Source organism: Chinchilla lanigera, unplaced genomic scaffold (assembly GCF_000276665.1).
Source record: "Chinchilla lanigera isolate Chin_1 unplaced genomic scaffold, ChiLan1.0 scaffold00072, whole genome shotgun sequence".
In the NCBI taxonomy this organism is placed as follows: domain Eukaryota; kingdom Metazoa; phylum Chordata; class Mammalia; order Rodentia; family Chinchillidae; genus Chinchilla; species Chinchilla lanigera.
In genome coordinates this window covers 10,003,154-10,030,958 of record NW_004955473.1, presented here as the reverse complement: position 1 = coordinate 10,030,958, position 27,805 = coordinate 10,003,154, and the positions used below count along the sequence as shown (strand labels likewise).

At 33.6% G+C, this 27,805-nt stretch overlaps 1 protein-coding gene across 1 annotated transcript in view; it reads right to left on the bottom strand.

The window, feature by feature from the left end:
- Positions 1-27,805, bottom strand: part of Tenm1 (teneurin transmembrane protein 1) — a 784,186-nt gene that overhangs the window by 311,049 nt on the left and 445,332 nt on the right. Inside the window, exon 7 of the mRNA XM_005401273.2 lies at positions 21,656-21,894. Coding sequence (XP_005401330.1) covers positions 21,656-21,894 — 239 coding nt within the window. The remainder of the gene's footprint in view (positions 1-21,655; positions 21,895-27,805) is intronic.

Below are 27,805 nucleotides of genomic sequence, written 5' to 3'. Positions count from 1 at the left end.
TAATTGAAAATTTAAATAAATAAATGAAAATATAGAGGAAAATAAAATTTACTATAAAGTGAAGAATACAGTGAAATTCAGAGTACTCAAATACCATAATAATGATACATAAATCACTTCTAACTCTAGCATAAAAGTTAAAAGGCAAAACTATTAAGTGCAAAGCTACAATAATTTAATAATGGATACAGAATATAAAAATATGTAAATTGTGGCATCAATAACAAAAATGTGGGAGAAATTAAATTTCAGAATTTCCATGTAGTTGAAGTTGTTATGAGCTTAAAAGAGATTCTGTTTTATACAAGCGTCATGGTAACTACAAAGGAAAAACTCCTAAGTATATATACAAAAGAAGAATATAAAGGAATAAAAAATATTATTAAAATATCATGAAATCAAAAAGAAAGAAAGAGGGAAATAAACAAAGGAACCACTGGAACGCAATAATTAACAAAACAGCACTATTGAATTCCTCAGAGTCAGTAATTGCTAAGTGAATTAATTCTCTAATCACAAAATGTACAGTGGTTAAATGGATACTAAAAAGAGATTCAACTAAATTTTTCATGTGAGAGGCTGATGTTAGCTTTATAAACACACAGGCTGAAAGTGCAGGAGTGGGACTAGATATTCCATGCAAATGATAACCAAATCAGGCCAGGGGTATCTAAACTTACAGCAGACAAAATAGATTTAAAGATAAAATAAACTACTCAAAATATGGAAATAACTTTAGTGCCTATCAAGAGATAAACGGAAAAAGCAAATTTCACACACGCACACGCACATGCACAAAGTAGAATGTTGTGCTATTCATCTTTTAAACTATGAGATGATCTTGTTATTTGTGAAAACATCGATGAACCTGGAGGACATTGTGCTAAGTGAAATAAGGCAGACAAAGAAAGACAAATACTGCATTGTATTAGTCAGCTTTCCCACTGCTGGACACAATGCACACACCTGCAATTTATTGAAAGAAAGATTTTATTTTGCTCACAGTTTCAGGGGATTCAGTAATCCATTCCAAGTCAGGCAGGCTTCAAAGCAGCAGCATTATAGAGGAAGGACATGGTGTAGAAAATCTGCTTAGCTCATGGCAGCAAGGAAGAGAGCGGAGGAATATTGCCTGCCAGAAAAGGGGCAGTGACCATATATACCACCCCAAATCATGCCTGCATAAGCTACCCAGTGTTACTCAAAAGTGTGCTCCATCATTCACCTGGGCAGATCCCAGAGCTAACCAAGATGAAACTCCCCCAAAGCACTACATGTACAATATCACTAATATGTGGAATTGAAAGAAGTCAAACTCAGAGAAGCAAAAAGAAAAATGATAACTGTTAGGTGTGGGGAACAGAGGAGACAGGGATTTATTGGTCAATGTGTACAATGATTCAGTTACACAGGGTGAATACATTTTGGAGATCTAATATGTGTAGTATAGTAGCTATAGTCAATAATGTAATATACACTTGAAATTTTCTAAAAGAGTAGATCTTAAATGTTCCCATCAGCAAAAAAATATGAGGTGATGGAAATGTTAACTAATCTCATTGTGATGATTATTTTACAATGTATGCATGCATATATCAAAACATCATGTTTTATACCATAAATATTTTTCATATATTTAAACAAATTATTAAAGGTACTTAATGATTTAAATAGATTTTTATCTGTAATCTATACATCAATAAATTTTGCAAACAATGCCTGATAAAATACTGAAAATGGCATTTGTCTTTTTTTTGTTTGTTTGTTTTTGGTTTTTCTTCCAGTACCAGGAATCGAACTCATGACCTTCCCCTTGCCAGGCAGGTGCTGTGCCACTGACCTAAATCCCCAGCCCCAAGGGTTTTGTTTTTAAAGTAAATGTTATCACAAGTTTTCACGGATTCAGAGCAATGAGCATTCTCACATATTGTTTGTACTAAAAGTGGTACAAATTATTTGGGACAAACAGGAAATATATCCACAGTATTGAAAATGATTTTTAATATTTTCATCCACCAATTCCATACTTAAAAATGTATACAAAGAAAAGGCTCTGAACTGATATAAAACACTGATATTCAACTTGACGTGTATAACAGCAACATATTCAGACTTACAGTTCAGCAAATAGGATTGATTAAACACACAACTATGTGCAATAGAGGAATGTGCTGCCGTTAAAAATAATGCTATATTGTTTTGATTTGTATTTCTCAAATGACTAATGATGTTGAACATTTTCTCATGTATTTATCTGCCATTTGTATTTCTTTATCTGAGAAGTGTGTGTTCATCTCAGATGCCCATTTTTGGATTGGGTCTTTGAATTTGGAGGGGTTGATGTTTTTTGATTCTTTATATGATCTAGATAGAAGACCCTTGTCCAAGGGACAATCAGCTAAAATTTTTTCCCAGTTTGTGGGTTTTCTTTTTACTCTGCTGGTGATTTCGTTAGATGTGCAGAAACTTTTCAGTAGGATGAGATCCCAGTTGTGGATTCTTTGAAGTATTTCCCATGCGGTTTGGATTTTGTTCATGAGCTCTCTGCCTACCTCTATGTCTTCAAGATTTTTACATAGTTTCTCTTCCAATAGATTTAATATTTCTATTTTACTGTTGAGACTTGTGATCCATTTTGACTTGAGTTTGGTGCATGGTGATAGACTTGAATCTATTTTCAGTCTTTGGCAAGTGGCAAACCAATTTTGCCAGCACCAATTATTAAAGAGATTTCGTCTAACCCCAGGAAGGCGGCTTGCATTAAGAAACCAACCAATAAAAAAACGCTGGCAAGGCTGTTTAGAAATGGGAATTCTTCTCCACTGCTGGTGGGAATGCAGACTGGTGAAACCACTGTGGAAATCAGTTTGGAGATTCCTCAGCAAGCTAGGTCTAGAGGTCCCATTCAGCACAGATATTCCCCTTCTGGGTATTGTCCCAGAAGATCTGAAAATGTCATATCACAGCGATATATGTGCACCCTGTTTATAGCAGTGGAATTTGTAATAGCTAAATCATAGAAGCAACCTAAATGTCCATCCACTGAGGATTGGATAAGAAAATTGTGGTACTTTTATACAATGGAATATTACTCAGATAAAAAGAAAGATAAACTTTGACTTTTATAGGTAAATGGTCACAACTAGAGACCATACTCATAAGTGAAAGAAATCAGACCTGCATGTGTAAGCAACATATTGTCTCACTAATGGAAGAACTGGAAAGAATGAATAAAAATTAGGAGGTATGATAGACATTGTGGAAAGAAAGTAAAATGCTCAAAAGAAAAGAGTAACTGGGATGAGGGAAAAGGGAATAGAAAGAAGGGGAAAACTATGTATATATGTATATACAGGATAGTTAACATAGTTGTACTACTGACATATCACTTTATTGAAAAGAACAGTTAAAGATTAATTATTTGATCAATCTTTCATTTCTATATTTGCTTTTCTGAGTAACCACTTTGAAGTTATCAATATATAATACAACAACCAATGTTAATATTCTGTCACCTTGTCTGTAATTCAGTATTACTTGCATTGTTCTTGTGCTATTTTGTAAATGGATGTCTGTTTGTTACTATGTCTTCGTTCTTTTTATTTTGAAATTAAAAAAAATGCTGCAGAAAATACTTCACAAGAGATCATGATGTCCACAATGCAAGTAATACAACACTACGCAGTAGCAGCTAATTTTAGAGGCTGTTTAGTACAGTAAGTGAAGGCACAGGCTCTAAGTGAGGAAAACCTGAAGAACACAGCTCTTCCATATACTCGCTCTGCAATATAGGGTATGCTGTTTTTGAATCTCAATTTCCTCATGTACAAATAGAAATAATAATAATAATATCTAATTTAAATGAGACAATGATTATGTATAACAGGACCTACATGAGTTCAAGAACTATTCATGCTTATTTAGCAAAACTAAGTGCTTAGCATTTTCCAGTACTATAATACTGAATTATTTTTTGTTGCTATTGCTCAATGTTGCTTTTTATGATGCTCATGTTTTGCCAGTGTAGTCCCTTGTAATGTCTCTTGTCATTTGGGGATGCCTGAACATTTCTTTTATTTCTTGCACAAGATACTCGAAGATTACCTTATAATGTTTACTTTCCCTGCCAGAGATCTATAAATAGGCATTTTCTCAACTACATTTCAGTAGGCATATATTTAAGAATAAAAATATAGGTATGATGAGTGCTCATGACTATTGAGGTATCATTGCTTTAGCCCTTTTAGGAGACAGAGTAAAGATATATACACAGAACAGAGCTTTTATCCCTTATAACATACTTTGTAAATGTATGTCTATACACACATATATCTGTATATTTTTAAAAGCATAAGTTCATACTGATGTCCTCAATTGTAACTCAACACCACAGAAATTCCTTCTCTCCCATGTCATAGTATTCTCGTTTTGTAATTTGTTTCTTTTTTTACCCAGAGAACAGGTTCCAAATAGCATCACTACAGTATATTTATTCACTTGCGTATGCTAGAAGACATAGTATTAGAATCATTACACCAAACTGCTATTAAAACTAAGCCTACTAAAGTTCAAAGTTTGTGTTTTTATCCTTAGAATATACTTCCCTGAGGATATACAGTCAAAATTAAGTATCCAAAATGATGAATTTTTTACTACATAAAGGGCTTAAAATCTGAGGCATAACATAGAAAAGAATGCTCTTTAAACATCACAAAAAGATACTCAACTTCTTTTAAAATAAGAAAAATAAAGCTGGGCATATAGCACAGCAGAACAAACGTCTGCCTGGCAAGTGCAAGGTCCCGAGTTCGGTTCACGTACCAAAAATATTGAGAAAAACACAAAATAAAGTTATATTGAGACATTATCTCTAATCTATCAAATTCACAAAGATTCCAAATCTTGCAACACATTCTGGCAGAAAAATCCATAGAAACAAAGACATTTTTAGAAATGGGTGAGAGATACACAAAATAGTACAATCAGTATGTAACAGTCTCATGCAAACTAACCACTTTCAGTAATGTGAAACTTTCTTCTCTTTCAGTGGTTATTTCCTTCCTTTCTTACCATATATTTTCCCTTTCTCTTGGTCTAAGGTTGTTTGTTGTCTCCCTATTTTTAATTTTTAATACCATTTTATGTATTTATTTTTCTATTATTTTTGTTTGCTACATCATTTCTGCTTTATTATTTTCCTCTTGTGCTTTTAGTTTATTGAGTTTAAGATATCTGTTTCATTATGGTGACATAAATTCTCTCATTATAAATAGAGAAATTGTATTCCAGAAATTTTGACATGACATACTCATTATCATTATTTCTTAAAAATTCTGTAATTTTCATTTTATTTCCCTATTTACATATGAGTTGTTCAAAATTTCAAACAGGTGGAGCATTCTTTTGATTTTTAAATTTTCTTATTAACTTGTAGATTCTTTTCACCCTAATTTGGGAATAATGTTTATGTTGTTTCTAATTGATAAAGTTCACTGAGGCCCCCTTTGTGATCTAATGGTAAAATTTTGTGAATGTTGTATGAAACCTTTAGAAGAAGGCACATTATTATTAGGCACATTATTATTAGAGTGTGCAGTTCAATACACGGCCAGAAGGTCTATCTTATTGGTTTTGCTTTCTTTAGATCTTCATAGATTTATTAAGTCTTGTCCTCATGACATGTATTGAACTCAGAGTGGCCAGTTGAACTTTTGTATTACTACTGCATCTTCATTTCTCCTTACATTTGTTTATAATTTCTTTGCATTTCTTTTCAGTTTCTGTTGTATAACAGCGGTTTGGGGAATAATTTGGTGGCTAGCCTTTTGCTGTATTTAATTTTTTCTTAAACTGGAAGGAGGATTATAGTCTTCCTTTCTTAGTGCCACCATTTCTTGGAAAATCATTTGTGTAACTTTTACCTGTTGCTGACTCTTTTCACTTCTTGCATAATTTTGTGAACTGCATACTAATCCGATTTACTTTGTGAGCCATTTTTAATTTTTTTTTTCCTTTTAACAGATGATTTAAATCCATTTACTGCTATGACAGGTAAGTGTGGTCTCCACACTAACATATTGTTTTATGCTATATTTGAAACATTACTAATTTTATTGTAATTTGTTTTCCTTTTCAACATTTCCTTTGATACTTAAGAAAGTTGGCATTTGGGTTCTTTTGATTACCTTTATACTACTAACATTTCTGATTCTCTTAATCTTCTTTTGCTTACTTGACTTTCTGCTATTTTGTTTGCCAGTCTTATGTTTTTTGACTCTATGTGACAATGACTTATTCTATTTCCCCCCTTCCCCTTTTCTCTTTTCCCAGTTTCAACTGTATTATTAGTAGTCTGTAAAAATAAGTACACTTACACTATATTCTTTCACTCTTGTCTCCTCTGTTTTGATATTAAATCTATAATTGAGTAGCTTTCACATTAAGTTTTATTTTACTAGAGTGCCTCCCTCATACCTTTGTTGGAGAAAAGCTTGCACACTATAAAGGTTCAATGAATTAATAGTCTGTGGTCAAATCTGGCCCACTGTTTTTGTATGGTTCACAATCTAAGAATAGCTTTAATACTTGTAAATTGTTGAAAAAAATCAAAAGAATAATAATATTTCAGGATACACATTGCAGAATTGACATTTTTGTGTTCATAAGTGAAATTTAATTTTACCAGTCATACTTATTTGCCTATTACTTATGGCTGCTTTTGTTTATAAATTGAATGGCTCTGACACAGACTGGCTTTAAACCTTAAAGTAGTTACAATCTGGTCCTCTACAGAAAAAATTGCTGGCTGCTGGACTAGTAGGGGTAGTGAGTACAGTATTATCTAAGTTATTGCATGTTAAAGTCATTTTTCTATACTAAATAATTAAAGGACAACTGCTTAAATAAAATACTGGGCTAACCCTCTCTTCGTTATGGTATTTGGAACCACTGTTCTACTCCAGCCTCACATGATGTCATAATGTCTGTGGTCAATCTAATTTTCTTTGTTTCATAATTGACTTTTCCCACTCTAAGACCCCCATGATTATTATTTTTTATTTCCCATTAAAGTGTAATTTACTTTTAGGATATGTCCTGGAGGTGACTGCTTGGACTCAAAATATTTGGAGGTATTTATAAGGCATTGAATGTTGCTCTCTTCAATATTTACAGCCAAGTCTTTTATTTCTGACAAGCTCTTTTCTATTGCAATTTTCAATATTCTATTTTATCAGTTTGTTTTTCATCTTTGGGGATCACCATTATATGTAGTCAACATTTCTATGCCTCGCTTCAATATCAATATTTTTCTCTGCTCATTTTTATACTGCATTCTTCATTTCAACCCCCTCATTTCTTCTGTTTTAGCGCTTTTTGTCATTACATCTCATTGCATTTTTAAGTCTTTTCTCCCTTGCTCGCCATTTAATATAATCTTCATTTTTGAGGTAGTTTTTAATACATTGCTTCAATTTATTTCCTGCAATAATGTGACTCTTGTTTTGCATGTTTATGTTCTTAGTTTTAAGATTTATTATTTTAGTCTTTTCCATATTGTTCAATTTTTTGAAAATATTCTTTATTAAGATTGATATGTTTTATTGCTTTTTTTCTGCTTGGGGTTGGTTAATTGAAGCGGTTTTTATGAGTTGAAATAACTGATTTTTATTTTCTATTTTTCTCTTATGGTCTTTGCTAGAATGTTATCTGCCTTTTGTATTAATTCTGAAATACTTTATTTTCCTAGGCCAGTAATAAGATCTGTATGTAGATGGAAGTCAGCATTTTGGGTGATCAACTAGGTTACTCAATTTCCTAGTTCTTTAAATTGCTTTTTTAAAAATCAGTGATGCTTTTTGGATAAGAAGTATGATTACCCCTTGATTTTTTATTCACTTTTATTTCCACAGTACCCTGAAATGCTACCTCTTGCTTCCTTGTTTCTCTTTACTATTAAGCCCTCAACAGACAATTCTTTGAAGTAAGGACCTCATAACGTCAGATATGCCTTCTCCCGGACACTAACTCTAGGTCTGGGTATTTGAAAGCAAATTCCTCAAGAATTACCAGTGTCCTCATTCACCACATCTGAGATCTGTTCTCAAAATGTGCCCACCAAGGATGAGGCTTCTTCCTGGGAATTTTTAAAACAATTCTGATACAGTTAGGCCCCAGTTCTTATACTTTCTTTCCTAGTCTCTCACTAAGAGTGCTGGCACAGGCTACAGAGCTAACTGGGCTTAATTTGGGTGACTTCTTTACTTATGTGTAATTTAAAATTTGTGGAATTCTCTATGTACTAGGTATGCTACTGAAGTAGGTTATGTGTGATATTATTTGTTTTCTTTGTTGATTTGAAGACATAATGTAGAGATTTGAATTTAAGGGCTCATTGCTACCCTAGAGGAACTCCGAATTCACTGTTTATTGGTATTTTTACATTTATATAATACATATAAAGACACATACACATGAATATTTTGTATTTAGTAGAGATGAGTCTCTAGTAATGGGTATGTCACACAACATTAGCTGCCTAGTGCTCTATTTAATTCCATGAATATAAGTTGGCTATGGTTAAGGCTATCATTTGTACCTATGAATAGAGCCAGATTTCCAAATGCTATGCTTTATTTTCAGGTGTAGTTTCTGAATGCTTTTCATATAATTCTTCTCCCTAGACTTCTAAGGCTTGGAAATTAATAGTGAGTAGCTCCTTTCTTTGGCTTAAAATAGTAATAGAAAATATATTTGAACTTCTGACCCAATTCTAATTACAGAAACCAAACTCAGCAGAAAAGTGTGTTGTTGTATTGATTATTTATATATTCTATGGGTCTGGGTCAGGGAAGTGATCACATCAATTTAGAGATTTACTATACTTGGTTTAAGATTTTGTCTTCTGATAAATGCAAACAATTTAAGGAAGACATAATACATTTAACTTGGTCATATCCAAGTGTACTTTAGTGTGAATAACTTAATGTATGGTTACAAGCTTAAGCTGGCAGCTAAAAGTAAGACAGATAATATAAAGGAGTAATGAAGGTGGGTTGACTATTCTGATAGACTGGCAACTTCATAGCCCCTTAGGGAGCAGCCCCTATTTAGCTCCCGTCAATTCCTGTCATATTATCTTTGTTATATCATAGATTACAATTATGCTTGTCACATATTAGGTACTAGATAAATGTGTGAGCAAATGGGCGAATACAGGTCTTGGTGATCCCAGACATTTCTGTTTCTGAAGAGAAATCAGAAATTTCACGTAAACTGTAACTTTCATGCAAAATCTCATCTTAAATTCTTAATTTTTGACAGAGTTTGTTAAGTTCTATGCATGACAATCAAGACCTGTCTAGTTCACCAGGCTCATCTCTGAATTCCATTTCCTTAGGGAGTAGAAGTCAAGATTAAGTTCCTGATTTGGGGAGTGGAGCACAGAGGGAGATTGAGACTGTGAGCTTTAGTAATGAAAAGAGAACCCAGCTAACAGGTTGATATAGTAACAGCTCATGACCTTGGCCTCATTAGCAAGACTGCTATTGAGATAGTCAGTGAGTAGTATAAATATTTTCATTTCTTTTCTGCTTACTCAAATCACTAATGACATGCACATTTTAACAGCCTATAAAACAGGGCTATGTTGTTTCATTTGCTATGTATACTAGTAATGAATTATGTTTCCTTTGGGTCAAACAATGTCCCTGTACATGAATTCCTTTCTCTTCATTTTACCATTTTCTGAAAGTGTCATCTATAAAATATAACCTTTATTCCCTCTTTTGACAGGTTGTACATTCACTATTTTGCTAATTAAAAAACTAAATTGCTGCTTAACAGCAAGAATTATATGCTAACTAAGACAAGGGCTAGATTTGGTGAGGGAAACCAAACTAAAAACAACAGCAGAGAGAAAGAGAAATCAAAGTTACTAAGGCTTTGTTTGGGTTTTGTTCAGTCTTTGAACAACTTGTGTTTTAGGCATGACAAAGAAAGTATCGATTTGTTCCATTTGGCTTTCAAATAGTCCCACAGTCTCTTATGTTGGTAAATCTTAGCTAGTGTCATCTCTGTAACATCCGATGTGATAATATTCACACATGTACTATTATATTGTAGAATAGCATTCAATATGCATAGTGCTTTACATATTTTTCAATTAGCATAAGATCTTTCAACTAAAATCTAATATTCCTATGAGGTTGGTAGTCATCTGACTCGTCAACTACTTAAGGACCAGAAGACTGAATTTACCACCAGGATCACAGATTAAAGATATTTAAAAAATATGGCTTTCTGTGAGTTAGTAGAAAATAACTCTTAGCTTCAAAGCATTTGTTCCACAGGCATTAAATGTCTGGAGGTAGCATATTTCCTTTAACAAAACCACCCTGGCTGAGAAATTTGCACTTTTTTCCTAGCCCAATACAATTGTGTACTGGTGTCCATGAGTTCTACATCTGTGATCCAACTAACCTCAGGTGGAAAATAGTTGGAAAAAATGTGTCCATACTGAGCATACTGAGTATATTGAGATCTCTTTTCTCATCACTATGCCCTTAAAAAACAATATAACAATTATTTTTATAGCATCTGTGTTCATTAGGTATTATTTATTGAAAAATAAGAATAAACCATAATTTCAACATGAACGACATATTTTATGATAATTATACTTTGGAAAACTAAAAATAGCTTGAAGAGTGGCATCACTTTACATTTTGAAAATCTCTTTAATGTTTGGCTTAATAAAAAAGTTAGGTCTTCATGTGTGCTTTTGCATGTATTCTCTGATGATACCGTATGTCACATGGCCTGCAGAAAACTACACTGTACACTTCTGAGAAGATCATACTAAAAAAGATCAATAATGCCCTTGATTATTATGAAAAGAGTTTTACTTTTTGAATCTCCTGACATATCTTGCGGACCCAAGTGGTCTCCAGAACCACTACTCCATTTCTGCTGTCTAATGGTTTTCTTCCAACCTTTTTAGTTATTTGCTCCTTCTTTGTATAGCAGATTGATCTTCCTCATCCCTCTTGAATATCAGTATTTCTCAGAATTCCACATTTAGTTCTCTTTATTCTTATTTGCTCCAACAGTTCTGCTATCCTCAGAGGTACATACTGCCAAAGTTTCAGTACCAGATATTTAATAATGTACTAGGTATTTGTACCTGTATATCCATTTTCATTCTTAAACTTCTTCCATTTTCTTTATTTTGACATTATTTGAACATTTTTTGTATTTTCTAATTGATAGATAAAACGCTATGTATATATTTACTAGGTTCAACATGGTTTTAATGTACTTTTTATGGAAAGATTCAGTATAGCTAATGAACATATACATCATCTCATACAGTTACCATATTTATAGTGAGGACTCCATATCCACTGTTGGAATTTTCCAAGAAAATGATGTTAATAACTGTAGTCAACTATATTGTACAATAGATCTCTTGAACTTATTCCTCCTCTCTCACTGAAATTTTGTAGCATTTCATTAACATCTTCCCATGACTTGTCCAAGCAGTACAACTCCTGTTAGCTATATTCTACACTCTACTTCAATGAAATGAGCATGTTTTTAAGATTCTGCATATGAGTGAGATCATGTGGTATTTGTCTTTCTGTTCCAGACTTCTTTCACCTAACATAATATTCTCCAGGGTCATTTACCTTACTGCAAATGGTACAAATTCTTTACTTTTTAATGGATGAATCACATATATATAGACTTTTTTTCTGATTCTGTAGGTTGTCTTTTCACTCTGTTTATTGTTCCCTTGCTCTGTAGAAATCTTTTAGTTTAATGCAGTCTCATGTTTACTTTTGCTTCTGTTGCCCATGCTTTTGTGGTCATTGCCCAGACTAATGTCATAGAGCTTTCCTCTTATGATTTTTCCCAGTAGCTTCATAAATTAGGGTGTTACTTTTAAGTTCCTAAATTGAGTTTATTTTTGTAGTCAGTGTGAGATAAAGGTCCAATTTAATTCTTCTTGTGTATATCCAGTTTTTCCAAAACCATTTATTGAAGAGATTGTCTTTTCCCTGTTGTGTGCTCTTGATGTTTTTGTTAAAAACCTGTTGGCTATAAATGCATAAATTTATTTCTAAGTTCTTTATTGTTCCCCACTTGTCTATGTGTCTGTTTTTTATATCAGTAATGTGATCTGTGTAACCTATTTTGTAATATTTTTCAATTTCACGTATTGTGATGCCAGTAGCTTTGATATTTTTCTTCAAGAGAGCTTTGACTCCTAGGTGTCTTCATGGCTCCATATGAATTTTAAGACTTTAAAAACATTTCTCTGAAGAACGTCATTGATATTTTGTTGGGGATTGCATTAACTTTGTAGGTGACTTCGGGTATAATGGACGTTTAAATAATATTAAGTATTCAAATCCATGAACATGGGAACTTTTTCTACTTTTTTCTTGTCTTCAGTATTTTCACCATACACATTTTCACCTCCTTGTTAAATTTATTCATACATATTGTATTTAACTTTAAAACTCTTTAATTGCATTCCTTTTCAGATAATTCAGTGTTCAAATAACAATGCCAGTGATTTTTATGTCTCTGTGTTTTATCCTGCAACTTGCTAATTTCATTTATTAGTTTTAATAGTAATCTATAATTCCTATACAGTAGTCTCTGTTATTTTTAGTTAAATTTTATGTGGTTTCAGAAAATATTACTATAATGTAGTGAAGAGTTAAGATATTTTCAGAAGGAAGAGCACATCTGAATAATTTTTATTGAAGAATATTGCTTTAATTGTTTTAGCATATGATTATTGTTGCTAATAACTTACCTGCATCGTTTATAAATTAAATTTGAATCATAGGCATGTATGTACAGGAAAAAGCGTGTCATATGTAGGGTTAAGTAACATCTGTAGTTTCAGGCACCCATTAGAGGTTTTGGAATGTACCCTTTACAGATAAGGGGGAGGGCTACTATGTATAAGATTATATCTAAAAAAAATTGTCCAAATATATGATGGATGCTACTCTTCCATAAAGAAAAATGAAATTCTGTCATTTACAACAATATGGAGAGAGGTGGAGATTATTACATCAAGTAAAATTTGCCAGGCACAGAAAGACAAGTACTGCATGATGTCACTCACACGTAGACCCTTAAATTGCTCTTACAGAACTGAAAGAGTAGACTGGTGTTTACCAGAGGCTGTGGAGAGAAGGAGGTGGAGAGGAATGAAGAAAGGCTGTTTGAAGGTTAATGAGTTACAGTTACACTGACTGTCAGGTGCACTGTAGTGCCATAGGGTGACAATAGAAAACAATAATGTGTTTTACATTTCCAAAAGCTAGAAGCAAGGATTTGAGTTTTTACTGTAAATAAATGCTAAATGTTTGAGGATAGAGATATATTTAATTTGATTTAAATATTTCAAAATGTATGAAAATAGTGTTTGAAAATGTACTGAAAACTCATTTTTATATAATATTTATTTTTAATGTATCAGTTTAAAAATTTATATAATCGTAAAAGAATGGATCATGTCAATGATCATGTCAGCAAACAGTGACAATTCAGTTCCTTCTCTTCTAATTTCATTGTCCTTTATTTATTTCTCTCCTATAATTACTTTAGCTGGGATCTCCAGTACTATATTGAATAAAAGTATAGTACTTCTGCAGCAGTGAAAATTGTTCTTTTGTTCCAGATTTTAGAAGAAAATCTTTTAAATTTTCCCCACTTAGTATGAAGCTAGTTCTGGTATTGTCATATACGGCCTGTATTGTGTGGAGACACATTCTTTCCGTACCTAATTTGTTCAGATATTTTTGTCATGAACCAACCTTTAATTTTCTCAAATGCTTTTTATGCTTCAATTGTAATGTTTATATGGTTTTGCCATTCATTTTGTAAATGTAATATATCACTTTACATTACTGATTTTTGTATGTTGAATTATTCTTAAATCCCTGGGGTTAATCCGATTTGATCATGGTTAGTGATCTTTTCAACGTCTTACTGAATTTGGTTTGCTTGTATCTTGTTGAAGACTTTTACATCTATGTTCATCAGGGATATTGGTCTGTTTTTTCTTTCTTTCTGTACTCTTTGAGTTTGGTATTAGGGTGATGTTGATGTTGTAAAATGAATTTGGAAGCATTATCTTCTGTTTGATTTTCAAAAATAATTTAAGAAGAGTTGGTATTAGTACTTAAATGTTTGGTAGAATTCAGTATTGAAGCCATTCAATCTTAAGCTTTTCTTTGATGGGCAACTTTTTATTGGTCTGTTAATATTTGCTATTTCTTCACAATTCAATCGTGGTAGGTGAAATGCATCAGGGAGTTTATCCATTTTCTCTAGGTCATCCAGTTTGCTGGCATATAATTGTCTATACAAGAGTCTTTTATGGTTTTTATATTTCTATTTTATCTGTTCCTTGCATTTTCTGCCTTGCATAACAGCACCACCATATTCCTAATTCCTAAAGCAGGTAACACTTCTTCCTCCTGCCACATCTAATCAGTTATTAAGCTAAGTGTATTTTATCTTCTAAATACTTCTTAATCCCGTCTCTTTGCCCCTACCCAGAGGTTTTGTATTTTCACTGTCAATCACCTATATTACTATTATAGTCTCCTAATCTGTCTTCATGGATTCAGTTTTACCACTTCCATCATCCTGAGGGCCAATCCCAACTTCAATACTGCCATTGCAGTGATTTTCTAAATATGAATTTGAGCAAATAATTTTCTTGCCTTACTAAAAAACCATAAAAATCTCCCTACTTGTTCTTGGAATAAATTCCAATCTCCTTACCATGACTTAAAATGCCTTTCATGATTTTCTCACTTCACATCTTCATTTCCTGCGAGGTTTCTGAATGTTCCTTTTTTTTTTTTTTTTTTTTTTTTTGCTTCCTCGGGTATTACAATATATTTCCATTTACTGAAACATAAATTTCCCCTTCTCTGTGCAGGAGATACTTCTGAATGCCAATGAATGAGCTCTGTAATATGACGCCTCTGAATGCTGACTGCCATGAATTAGATGTTGTTGATACTGGCCCTCTCCATTCTGGCTGTTCTATATGGAAATGTTGTTGCATTTCTGCAGTTTAAAATGGGTCAACTTGACATCTGCTTAAAAGCCATTGCTCTACTTTAACTTATTCTTATTCATGTCAGAGTAAATATAACAACAATTTATGCAATATGGCTCCAAAAATATTCACATAGCAAATTTATCTATCTATATTATATATATTTTGGTGAGCTAGAGACTGGTAAACAAGAACAAAATTTCTTCTTTATGGAACAAAATTTAAATTGTTTACTTTGAAGCCACAGATTTCTTGAGAGATAGATTTCTTTTTTTTTCTGAATTTGCAAGATTGATTTTTGCTGCTCTAAAATTTCTTAAGCATGTGGAAATCCAAAAGTACTAACTTGTTCTCCAGGTCCCTTTCATTATGCTTTCCAGCCGATATTTATCTAATTCACACAGTCTCATTTAAATTTTCTTACTCAGACTAAGATAATCTAGTATGAGAAGTTCTTAGTAAGGTGACTGCCAACCCTTTGGACAATAAAATAATCTCTTGACTCAAGGCATGGGTTGAGTATCCACTATTTATTTGCTCAAGAAATGATTTCTTTGTATTAAATAATAGCATACTGGAGCTCTGAGGGAAAAAAGTAAGTACAGTATTTTTCTTTCATCAAAATGCTTTTATTCTGGGGGCTGGGGATCTAGCTCAGCGGCACAGCGCCTGCCTGGCAAGCGCGAGGTCATGAGTTCAATTCCTGGTACCAGAAAAAAAAATGCTTTTATTCTGAGCAACAGACACTAATTACAGTTCTGGAAATTAGTTGTTTGTGACACGGGTACATCCTCTCATTTTGGTATGTTTAATTTGGATTGGATTTATACTTTTGTTTATGATAGGTTAAAACGCCACTTAACATGGTAGAGATAAAACTTATGGAAGATATTACACCAAAAATCTTGGAGGCTGGATATATAAATCTTTGTAATTAAAGAAGGACTGTGGTAAATATATGGGTGACAGATTTATAAATAGACTGGAGCTACACCACCATTTTCAAAATCTTTCCTTAAAGGTATTGCTAGGATCTTGGTAGATTCATGAATAGGAGAAGTCAATTCTAACACAGAATCTGCCAATATTATTATGATTGGGCTTATGAGAATGAACTGGAAGAAGTAATGATTATTATTTTTTTTTTTTTGGTTTTTCTCCGGTACCGGGAACCGAACTCACAACCTTGCGCTTGCCAGGCAGGCGCTTTTGCCGCCGAGCTAAATCCCCAGCCCCTGAAGTAATGATTATTAAGCATGACATTAAGAATAGATACGGTTTACGGAATAGCGTAAAAGTATTTTATGTTGACTCATTTCCTAAATGTTATAAACTATAATACACTTTTGAAAATGTGTTTCAACCTAGATGTGGCCTCCAGAGAGAAATATAAAATTATTTTAGTGTCATAATATCACAGAAAAGGGAAATTAGTAAGATGAAAGTAAAATGACAGCTATTTTACACCAGGCAGAAGGAAACAGCAAACTTATTAGAGGCTTATTATGAAACAGATATTCAGGCTCTGAAAACTGTTGTATATGACTTTGAAAAGAAACAAAACTAAAGCAGATCGTGATAAGATAAATTATGTGTTCATTATACTTACCTTAGTTCAAATTAAAAATCTCCATAATAATATTGTTCCACTAATAATGATCATTAATCTTTATTTAGATATGCTAAGCACTGTCCTAGTTGCTTTACATGCTTCTAGTCATTTAATGATAGAAAAAAAAACCTTGAGGAATATATTATTGATATTTCCATTTTGTAGATGAGGAAACTTAGGCACAGGGACTATAATGAAGTTGCTAGTAATTCATAGAGATGTTTTTTTTTTCCGGTACGGGGAATCAAACTCATGACCTTGTGCTTGCCAGGCAGGCTCTGTGCCACTGAGCTAAATCCCCAGCCCCATAGAGATGGTTTTTGGTAGGTATATTTATCTATATTTAACAAATATCATGTGAGGGAATACTGTGCATTTATATTCATTGGGTAGAATATTCCACTTCTATTCTTTCCATTAAAATGTTTTATTCTTCAATTTTCCAGAATTAGAACATACACATTACATTTCAGTTCTTCCTTCTCTAGTGAGGTATTTGTCCTTTCTCTTTGAGGTGGGCAAAATGAACGTACTCTACTCGTCTGACTTCATCATTTTCAGCACACTTACTCCACTGAAAAAGTAACCACAGAATACAGGACGGTCTGAGCTACTATACAAGAGGCAGAGGAAAGCATTGAAATCAATATTCCTCAATTTTGGTCAGGGAGAGCAATAAGAAGCAGGCCCTTGTCCTTTTTGAATAGTTTTATCTCTAATCTTTGGATCAGAGAACTGGACTCAGTTCTATCTTTCCTAATTCTATATTGTTAATACTCATTTTATCCAGATTTTTAGAGGTAGGCATTTTGTCTTGTCAAAAGTTACAGAGCTAAACAATTTCATCTGTACAGTTCAAACACCACCTGTATACCCCAAGGAGCCAGAAACTCCTACTCCCCAACTCATTTGCTGCAACAGGCCGTGTGACACCAGGTACAATATTCCTGTAAGTTCTGTTGCCTCTTACACAAAGTGCTGACTGTGGAGAAACTTGATCAAAGCATCAGATTGCCAGAGAAGCTCTGTTTTTGCCCTTCACAACCATTGATAAACTACCTTAACCTCGCCTTTTCTTGATGCCTTGCATATATGCGATCATCTGTCTTTCTGACTAGTACTTCATATGGCTTATTTGTAAATTCAAGCAAATGTGCTTCTGACTGACACTGATACATCACTGATGTCAAAATATCAGAGAGGATGAAGCATAGGAACTATTTTTTGATTCAGATGGAAAATATTATAGATTTATGGGGAAAGAATGACAATAGCCATTCCATGATATCTTCATATAATCAGTACCTCTCCGTGCTTCTCTTTACCAAATTTTATGACCTTAAAACTTATTCAATGGAATTATTTTCTTACTGATCCAAAAGGTACAGTGGGTAGACATGGGCGTGGGAATGGTTATCTGAACAGCTCAGCTCTGGCTTTTCACATACTGGATTTCCATTGCTTTCCAATGACCATTTACAGAGCCATAATGCACAGACTATCTATTGATGTCCCATTGATATCGATGAGATTTCCCCTAGTGGATTGAGGGTAGCACAGCATATGGCTATTAGTATCTAAAGGTTATGTATAATGGTTAATAGAGGAAAATGAAATAGCAGAAAGGAATCTGCACAGGAAACAGAAGCAGTAAATAGTTTCAGTGAAAGATTTTACTTATGTTATGCAGCGACTGCAAAGGGGATTGAAAAAAAGATGACTCTTACAGACTCAACAGAAGTCTAGAGTGAAATGGTTTTATATTCGAAATATAATACTTTTTATTTCCAACACAGAAAGCCATTTTAAAATCATCTTATATATTACAGTTCTTATGTGGTGTCATTGATTTGAATGTGTATTTATGAGTTCCCACTCTACTATCCTGCAATGGTCAGCAGCAATGGCACTGATGGGACAAATAGAGGATGAGATTTTCACTGATTTATCCAAAGCCACATAATTTCCAGATCACGACAGAACCCAGAAGAAAGCTACAGTGTTTGCTGTAAACATTTCCTCATTTTGAACTCATTCAACCTGCTGTGCCAACATTTGGTTTGCTATTTTTGCATCTCAGAACTCACAGTGAAAAATTTCAAAAGATATCTCTCAACACTCAACCTATTCTAGTTGTGTCCACCATTTAATGGATAACCTAGTGTATCTAACTACATTTGCAATTTAGTAAAAAGTCACCGGTGGATTTATTTAGTAGAGTGCTCAAGGATGTGTGCTGTGGAGTCAGCTGGCTCTCTCCTAAAGGTCAAGATACTCACTTCTTAGTGATAGGACCTTTTATATTTGCTGTTCTATGATCTCCTTACAATACTGATACTTATCTACAGGAACCTAACAATCCCAATTAGTGTAAACACTATATGCCATAACATGAGCTAAAAGAAACAATATCAAAAAGTACAAAAGGGGATAGGAGAACTTATGGGGAGGAAGGGTGGAAAAGGAGAAGGGGGATTTTAAAAAGCTGTAATATGTACATGTCATCACTCCCCAAGATGAAACTGCATGAACTGCAAACATGTGCTAATACATTTTTTAAAAAGATTGTGAGCATTAAATGAATTAATACAAAAACAAATTATTTAGCACTATTCGCTTTTCTTAGAAAACTGTCACTAACAGGGCTGATGTGTGCCAGGGCCTGCTCATAAAATTAAAACAACTTGGAATAATATTAGTATTTCTGAAATCTAGTGGATTTTAATAAGAATAACAGTAATAGTAGTAATAATAATATTATTATTTGACATCTATTGGCTAATATATTTTAGGTCATATTCCAAGTGCTTCGGTTATGTAAGCAGTGCTAAGCCTACGGTATATGTGCCACAGCGGGCATGCAGAGCCCTCTCTGTTGGCATGCAAGCCAAGTTGTCCCAGCAGTGGAGCATCAGATATCAGTATCTGCTCTAAACTAAAACCTCAATATTCAGGTTTAATTGCAGTGTGGGCACTTTGAGATAAATAAGTGGGTTAGGTGGCTGTTAGGGCACTCTGTCTCTAAAAAGTTTGTTATCACTTACATTACCTCATTTAATTCTCATGACAACCCTATGCGATATGTACTATTTATGTCCATTGTACAGATGAGAAAATGGAGACCAGAGAAGTTTAAGGAATATACTTAAAATAAACAGTCGAAGTTTGAAGGTCTATGCTCACAAGCATTGTATTACATTGCCTTACTGGCATGCTAAATTGATAGGTCATTGCCTACGTATTCATAAAGACAAACCATGAAAATGACTGAACATATTTTTACTTGTTAAATAAAGGTATAATTAAATAAATATGCAATCTACTTAACTCTCAGAATACACCATGAAATGTTTGATACAGGAATAGCCATCATAATAAATAGAAACATAGCTCTGAACATGGTACAGACTCATAAAGTATTTGCTATTACCTGTATTTGTTTATTCCAGGGTTTAAGTGTTCCATCTAAAACTTTACTTGTCTGCATAGTAACAGTTAATATGAAATAATCTGTAAGACTAAAAATGGCCTCATGGTTGAATAAAAGCATTCTACGGAATCTAAACTGGTCCCTGTTGTACAGACCTATAATCCTAGCACTCTTGGATTCTGAGGCAGGAGGATCATAAGCTTGAGCCCAGCCGAGGCAACCTAGCGAAACACTGTCTCATATACAAAAACCTTTAAAAAGACCTGGGGATGTAGGTCAATGTAAAACCCCTAGGTTTAGTTCTTGTTAGAGAAAAAAAAATACACTATGAGATTTAGTGTATTTAACCTTCTCTAATTATTCCGCATCTTGAATGACTTCATATTAAAATCATGTTTGAGTTGCAGTACTTTTGTATCCTTTTCCTCTATGTCTTTAGAAGTACTTTTCATTAAGGGTAACAAAGTAAACACACATTTTAGACTATCATGAAATGCTTGCAATAAAAGACACATTTTTGATGTTATAGAGTAATATGCATAGTTAAAAGAAATGTATTCAGATATATCCAGATGGCTTGATGGATACATAAAAGAGAATCATTAACATCATCAGAGGTTAGGAACCTGACCTATGCTGTTGATGCTGTCAGTGGCTTTGCGTATATGTATATTCTGCTCAATTGGGAAGCCGGGTTAAACCTGAAAAGAAGTTACTAGTGACATATCTGGAAAGATTTTTTCTAACACCTTATTCTATTCACGGTAGGAATAGAGTACCACCAAGTACATGTTTCTTAAGTTAATTTCCATTTTAGACTGAAAACCTCTCCAGCAACGAAATTAATATTCAGTCAAAATAAAATGCCACCTGGAAAAATCAATACAATTTGCTATTAAATGAGGGTGACTTTAATCAGGGTGACTCAAGAACCAAAACAATATTTCTTTTATAAGTAGGAAAAATATCTTGCAGTTGTTTTCTTCTTTGCCTTCCCAACCACAATATATGCACATTTCAACTATCTAGTGAAAATTAAGGTACACTTTTTTGATTCCAGTGTACAATTCTGAATACCTAGAAAGAAATTATGCACTGAATTTTCTGCTGGCTTCCAAATAACTACTGCTTTAATGAAATTGCTACCTGAGAATTTAGTAGCAGCATTATTGTTTAAATATAATTTAAGAACCCGTTGTAGATTAGCACTTATGACTTCTAATGAGAAAACCATAACTACCTTTTAATTGAAAGGGAAATGGTTAACTACAGTAATTGCAATCAATAAGTCTGTGTTAGTAGTGTAAATATTTCTTTAAAAGAACATTCCTTATGCTGCAGCAGTATTTAAGGGTAGGAAGTGAAAGAAAACCTAATTAGAAATCCATTTGTTATTTATAACATGAAGGTTTGCTTCAAATTTGTACACACAATAGCTGAGCAAGAAACCCTTACCCCACCACAATAAAAGAAGACTTTGATTGAAGGAAATGAAGGCATGGAAAAACAGTCTTACCAATCACGTAAGCTAGCAACAGAGCCAAAGTCACTGTTATGGCAGTGGCGCTCAGGGCTGTGCACTTCCAGTTGCAGCACCTGTAAGGTTTGTTAAAGGTGAAAGCAGGTCGGGAAAAGGTGCTCCGAGGAAGTGGCCTGGGAGGTGGCGAGTACACCGTGTTGGAAGTCAGAGGGTAGTTCTGGCTGGCTGCACTGAAGATCGCAGAGGAACCAGATCCGTGCTTGAAGAGGAAGTGCCTGTGGGGGAAAGAACCACAAATTTTGGACTATAACTACCACATCCAGTTGCTGCAAAAGTAGACAAAAAAACTAAGCTGATTTCAAATAGTCATGGCTTGAGGAGCTCAGGAGTTAGGAGGGGCTTGGTAAATGTTCACACACTGAACAGGTAACTAAACTGTCTTTTGTGGTCTCTCTCTGTTCTTTCCTTATTTAGACCTTTAGGCAGAAGTAAGGGTGTTGTTTCCTGACTTGCTGGCTAGTGAGTGTTAATATTCCACATTTGATATTATTCACTACATACCTCACTTTGATTAAGTATGATCGCCAAGAGCTGATTCAAAAACAGATGCATTGTCAACGTTTTTGTAAGATACCAGTGTTTGAAATTTTCCTACCAAATCTTAAAAACTAGTTTTCATGAGTATATTTTCACCAAACGTTTTGTAAACCTTATCAAACATATAGCCAAGTTGAAAGAATTTTATAAAGAACACCCATGTACTCGCCTTAGACTCTATAGTTAACATGTGACTATATTTATCATGTTTGATATTTTTACGGATTTTCAATATAAAATTTATACATGGTCAAGTGTACAACTTTAAGGGTACATTTGGTGAGATTTAAAACATGCAGTCCTCCTTGTAAACTAAATCCCTATCAACATGTAGAACAGTCACACTATACCAGGGAGTTCTTTCTGCTTTTCTATGTAAATCCCTATCTCCATTGCCAGACACACCCAGTGTTCTGAAGTTTTTCTACATCTGTTTTTGTCTGTTGTAGAAATTCACACAAATGCCGTCATGTTGTTGTCATGTTTGAATTACTATGGGATGATTATTGACTGCTTCATGACTATAGTAATATGTGCCTTTCTGTATACTTTTATGCATAAACTTTATACTTACTGAGTGCTAGGTGTTGTATTGATTGCTCATTACCTCATTCAGCTAATTTAGTCTTCACTTAAATGAAGCAATTATGTTAGTACCTTTATTGTACATGTAAGGAATTCAGGACGAAGGGGGTTAAATAATTGGCTCAGATTCACCTGGCAATTGAATGTCAGATCTAGGATCAGAACCCAAGTCATACAGGTTCCAAAGTTCTTGATCTTAACTACTCTACAATTTCATCTGGGGAAGTAAAATTCATTGCTAAACAAAGTACATTCTGGTGCTACATGTGAATGTACAACACAGAAAAGATTTTACTAAGTTAAAAACCAACATTACCTTGTACATATATGTTCAGATGCATAAATCATTAAGATAATTTTAAGACTGATTTCTAGCTTAGATATTTAAAGAACAAAAGCATATATAATCAAAGAAAACAGCTAAAACCCTGAATTCGAGATAATAAAAAAGATCCACAATGGAAAATTTTGATCTAGTACATGAGGTTAAAGATTTTTAAAGTCTGTGTTACAGAGAGGAGTTGAGATTTAGGAGTCTTTCTGGAAGGCAATTTATCACTACGCATCAAAAGACTTTAAGTACAAATATTTGTGTACACAGTAATTATGCTTGTAGGAGTTTGTCCTCAGGAAATGATGTCCATGACAATGTATATATGAAGCCATTCATTGCAATATTATTTATAATAGCCAAAGCAGCTCACCCAAATGCCTAATACTATAGTCGGTATTTCACTGTTAATTATTTATAAATACAGAGTACTGTACAATCATTACAAACTGTGTTGTAAAAGAATATCAGTCACGAGAAAATGTTTTTTAAAATGTTATCAAGTGAAAGAGCATGCCTTAAAAGACTAAGGGCAATAGGACATAATTTTTCAAAGAAAAAGTAGACATATTTGTGGAAAAATAATAATGTGGGTTATGATTTGAAGGGATGGGTATTTCCAGGACTTTCTGTCATGTGCTTGTATTGTCTTCGTAGCTAAGATCAACACTATGGATGGGAGGTAAGTAGATAATTTACTAGATAGAGCTACCACAGGAATAGTTGGCTGGGTTCGAGTGAGCATGACTTATTTAGCACTGAAAAAGAGCAGGTACAAATTTAGGCAGTTTACATGCACTATTTTGATCCCCATATCTATGAGGCTGATACTAATATCCTACTCTTATAGGTGATCAAACTGAGAGAGAAAGAAGGTCAGTTGGAATGGAGAGGTGGTACTTATTTTATAACTACCATAGCACTGGTAACAGCATTTGAATGCTTTAACCACCCATCATTCTATACATTTCAAAATATGTAATGTCTCTTAATTTTTACAGCAGTCTTATTATAGTTAATATCTGCATTTTAAAGATAGAAAAACCAAAGCACAAAGAAGTGAAGTAGCTCTTCCATGGTTGCACAGCTAGTAAGCAATGATGCTGAATTTCAAAATCAGGAAGACTGGGGCCAGAGCCAGTGCTCTCAGCTAATACACTCTACTAGGATTATCCAGTCACTGAATACATTAAAATTTGGACACAGGTCTGTTTCGGCATGGAAGAATGCAGCATAATTCAGCACGTGATGATTTTGGATGGAGTCACGCTATTACTCTGTTCCCTTTGGAACTAATAACAAAAGTGATGGCTACCAAATCAGACTTGAAAGGGGCCATCTCTGAAATAACGTAGAAATCCAATTCTTTTGTTTTGCAGTTATATGTACGGAAATTCAGAGGATGAAAGTAACTTATCTAAAGATAACACAGCTAGTTAATGGCAAAAGATTGTTATCTGGGACTTCTAAAATACTATATTCTACTGCCCTATGCAACCTGCCCAGCGCAGTCTTCATCATACAAAGAAGGTACTCTTTAGTCAGCAAGAACTTACATAGTTGCTGCTGCTTCTAAGGGCACCTAATTTATGCCCAAAATGAAGAAATATTATATAAATAGCGATAAGAACACATAATTTTATTGAATGGGTGGCTTGGAGCATTTTACCCTTTCATTTGATTGTGCTAGCTTTTTAGAGCTTTGAAATAATCTCCTCCATGCCATAAAGAGGCAGATTTCTTTTTAACATCTGGTTTGCTCTCTGTGTGTGTTTTCCCTTTTGGCCATCAAATTTCTAGCAAGATACATAGCATTTTATAGGCATCATAGTGGAGGAGCTTCCCTAATTTCATATACCTGTCATTCTGTTACTTTGGAGCTGACAAAATATCACTTACATATAACTAATCCCATATATCAATACTCTGATCTGTTCCTATGAAATAAGGAGTAAACTCAGCTGTATGGAGATCTTTTACTCAATGTTTGGAGATAAAAATCTTCAATTCTTTGCATAATTATGGTGGAGAACAGTTGAATTTTTGAGAACCATGCAAATGGCCCAATACGCTGGATATTGATTTGTCTTTGTATATAATTAAGAAGCAGAAAAAAGAGAAAGATAGACAAAAACTTGTTGGCTATTAGGTGGTGATTACAAGCAATACTCAATATCCCTAAGTACTGTAATTTCATCTGATGTATACCAAAGAGCTCCAAACGCAGTTTCATAAGTAAAGTATTATAACATAATGAATAAATTCAACATCACATAAGAGGAACATTTAAACTAATTTATGTTTGAATGGTGTCCAAATCACAGACTTCAGTGAGGGTAGATAATAAAATGAGTTCACATACTACGGTTCTTGTTTTCTTTTTAACAAAGTCAGATTAAGATTCCACACTGAAACTGATCTATACTTTGATGTGCATCATGAAAAACAGCAGTACGAAGGCTGTGTATTGTCACAAGCTTTGAAGTCCATTGTTGGAAAGTAAAACCGGTACTTAATATGTTTTCATAGTCCTTGAAAAAAGCAGAATAAAGACAAATGTGCAGTGCTAGACTTCAGCTCTACGCTCATAAAGTCAGATCATCTGTTTAAGCACATTGCTTTTCCCTGGGGACCTGAGGGTGTAGCAAAATGTTGCTATCAATTTCATGCAATTGGTTCTTTTTTCTAAAAAGCAAATGATAAAAATGCAGTTCAAGAGTGTATGTGTAAGTAGTGCTCTTCTTTTCATCTGTTTTAATATCCAAATTCAAATGCAAAAAAGGTAAGATATTGGCAAAAGGAAATGAGCATACAAGGAAATTGAAAAAATATTCTGAAGACTGATGTGATCCAGAGGTGGTAAATGGGAAAATAACAAATGCTTCTATAAGGATTTTAAAATCACCTATAAAAAGGGGGGAAATATACTCTCTCTTTGTAAATCTGGCAGACTGCATAATTCTGAGGATATCTGTTAACATTAAACAATGTGATTTAATGTGGCACTTAAAATTATACAGGAAATAGACAGAAATCTACAGCTTTTTAACAACAGATGTGTAAATAAGCAATAATGTTTTTCTTTTATATCTTGTAAACATTCTTATGAGACACATATCTAAAATGTATTCCTGGTGCTATAAGCACTTGGCTCATTTTATATGCAGAAGAAGGAATTCAACTTGCTTCCAGTAGTCGCTGAAGTTGATTAAAAAATACAATAGGTCTAAACCACATTTGGGGAACATAGTGAAATTTAGGTATTGACTTATTTTTTTAAAATTATTAAATTAATTTCATTATATTACAAACATGTACTATAAAAGATACCATATTAAACATTTTTAAATTTACATTTCAGTAAGGAAAGTTCATTTACATTGTTGTGCAACAAATATTCAGAACTTTTCTTATTGCAAATCTGCAACATTATACCCATTAAATAACTCATCGTTTTCACCTCCCTGAGCAGCTCCTATTGATCTCTCTGATTTTATGATTATGACTACATTCTCATATAAATGGAGTCATACAATATTTGCCTTTATTGTGACTGGTTGATTTCATTCAATCCAATGTGTTAAAGGTTCATCCATATTGGAACATGTGACAATCACATTTTTTTGGCCACAACATTCCACCGTATGCATATGTAATATTTTATTTATTTATTAATCAGCTGATAGATGCTTGTGCCACTTTACCCACTTTGCTATTAATAATGATGCTTCTGTGACCATAAGAGCATAAATAATTTTTCAAGGTCTACTTTTAATTCTTTTAGATAAATACCCCGAATTGGGATTGCTGAATTGTATGATAGTTCTATTTTCTCCATATCTTCTTGAGTACTTATTATTTTCTATTTTGTTGTTGCTACTTTTTGAGTAATTATCCTAAAGGACATTAGGTGACATCTCATCCTTGTTTTGATTTGCATTTTTCTGATAACTAGTGATGCTGAACATTTTTTCATGTGCTTGATGATTATTTGTAGAATGTCTTTGGAGAAATGTTTCTTCCCAACTATTTTCTCTAATGTCTCCCCAAAATACATGAAAGTAGAAGAAAGTGCCATTCAAGGTCAGCCTCATTTTCTTTTCTGAGAAGAATACTTGGGGTTGTTTTCTGGAAAGGTGTGGTTACTGGTTCAGTATCAACCTCATCCTCTCTAGTTTTCTCTTAATAATCCCTTTCCAAAACTCCTAAAATAGTATTTATCTAAATTCTTCAGTCTAATGTTATGATCAGGTTAGAAGACTTCCTGGGGTAACAGTTTGTCTTCCTCTACTAGCAGGTATATAAATAAGAATTTCATTTTGTTTTTCATAGGACTCACTCTTCCCAATTACACACCCCTCTAGCACAAGTATTAACATAAAGTCTGTACAATATCATTCATAATTTTAAGAGTCTTTAAAAGAGTTTTAGAGTATCTATAGAATCCTTAATTTTCTGAGGCCTAAATCTTAGTCCCACAATATACTCTCAAGGGGAAATATGGTCTATATTGGTACTGTATGGTTACTTTACAAACGAGGCAGTTGGCAGAAACAATATCTACTCTTCCTAACTTCCTCTAGACTGTGTATTCCTCAAGGGTAAGAAATAAGTCTTAATTTCTAGGTATGTTGTCTATTTTGAGAAACATACACAAGTAGTATACATTGATT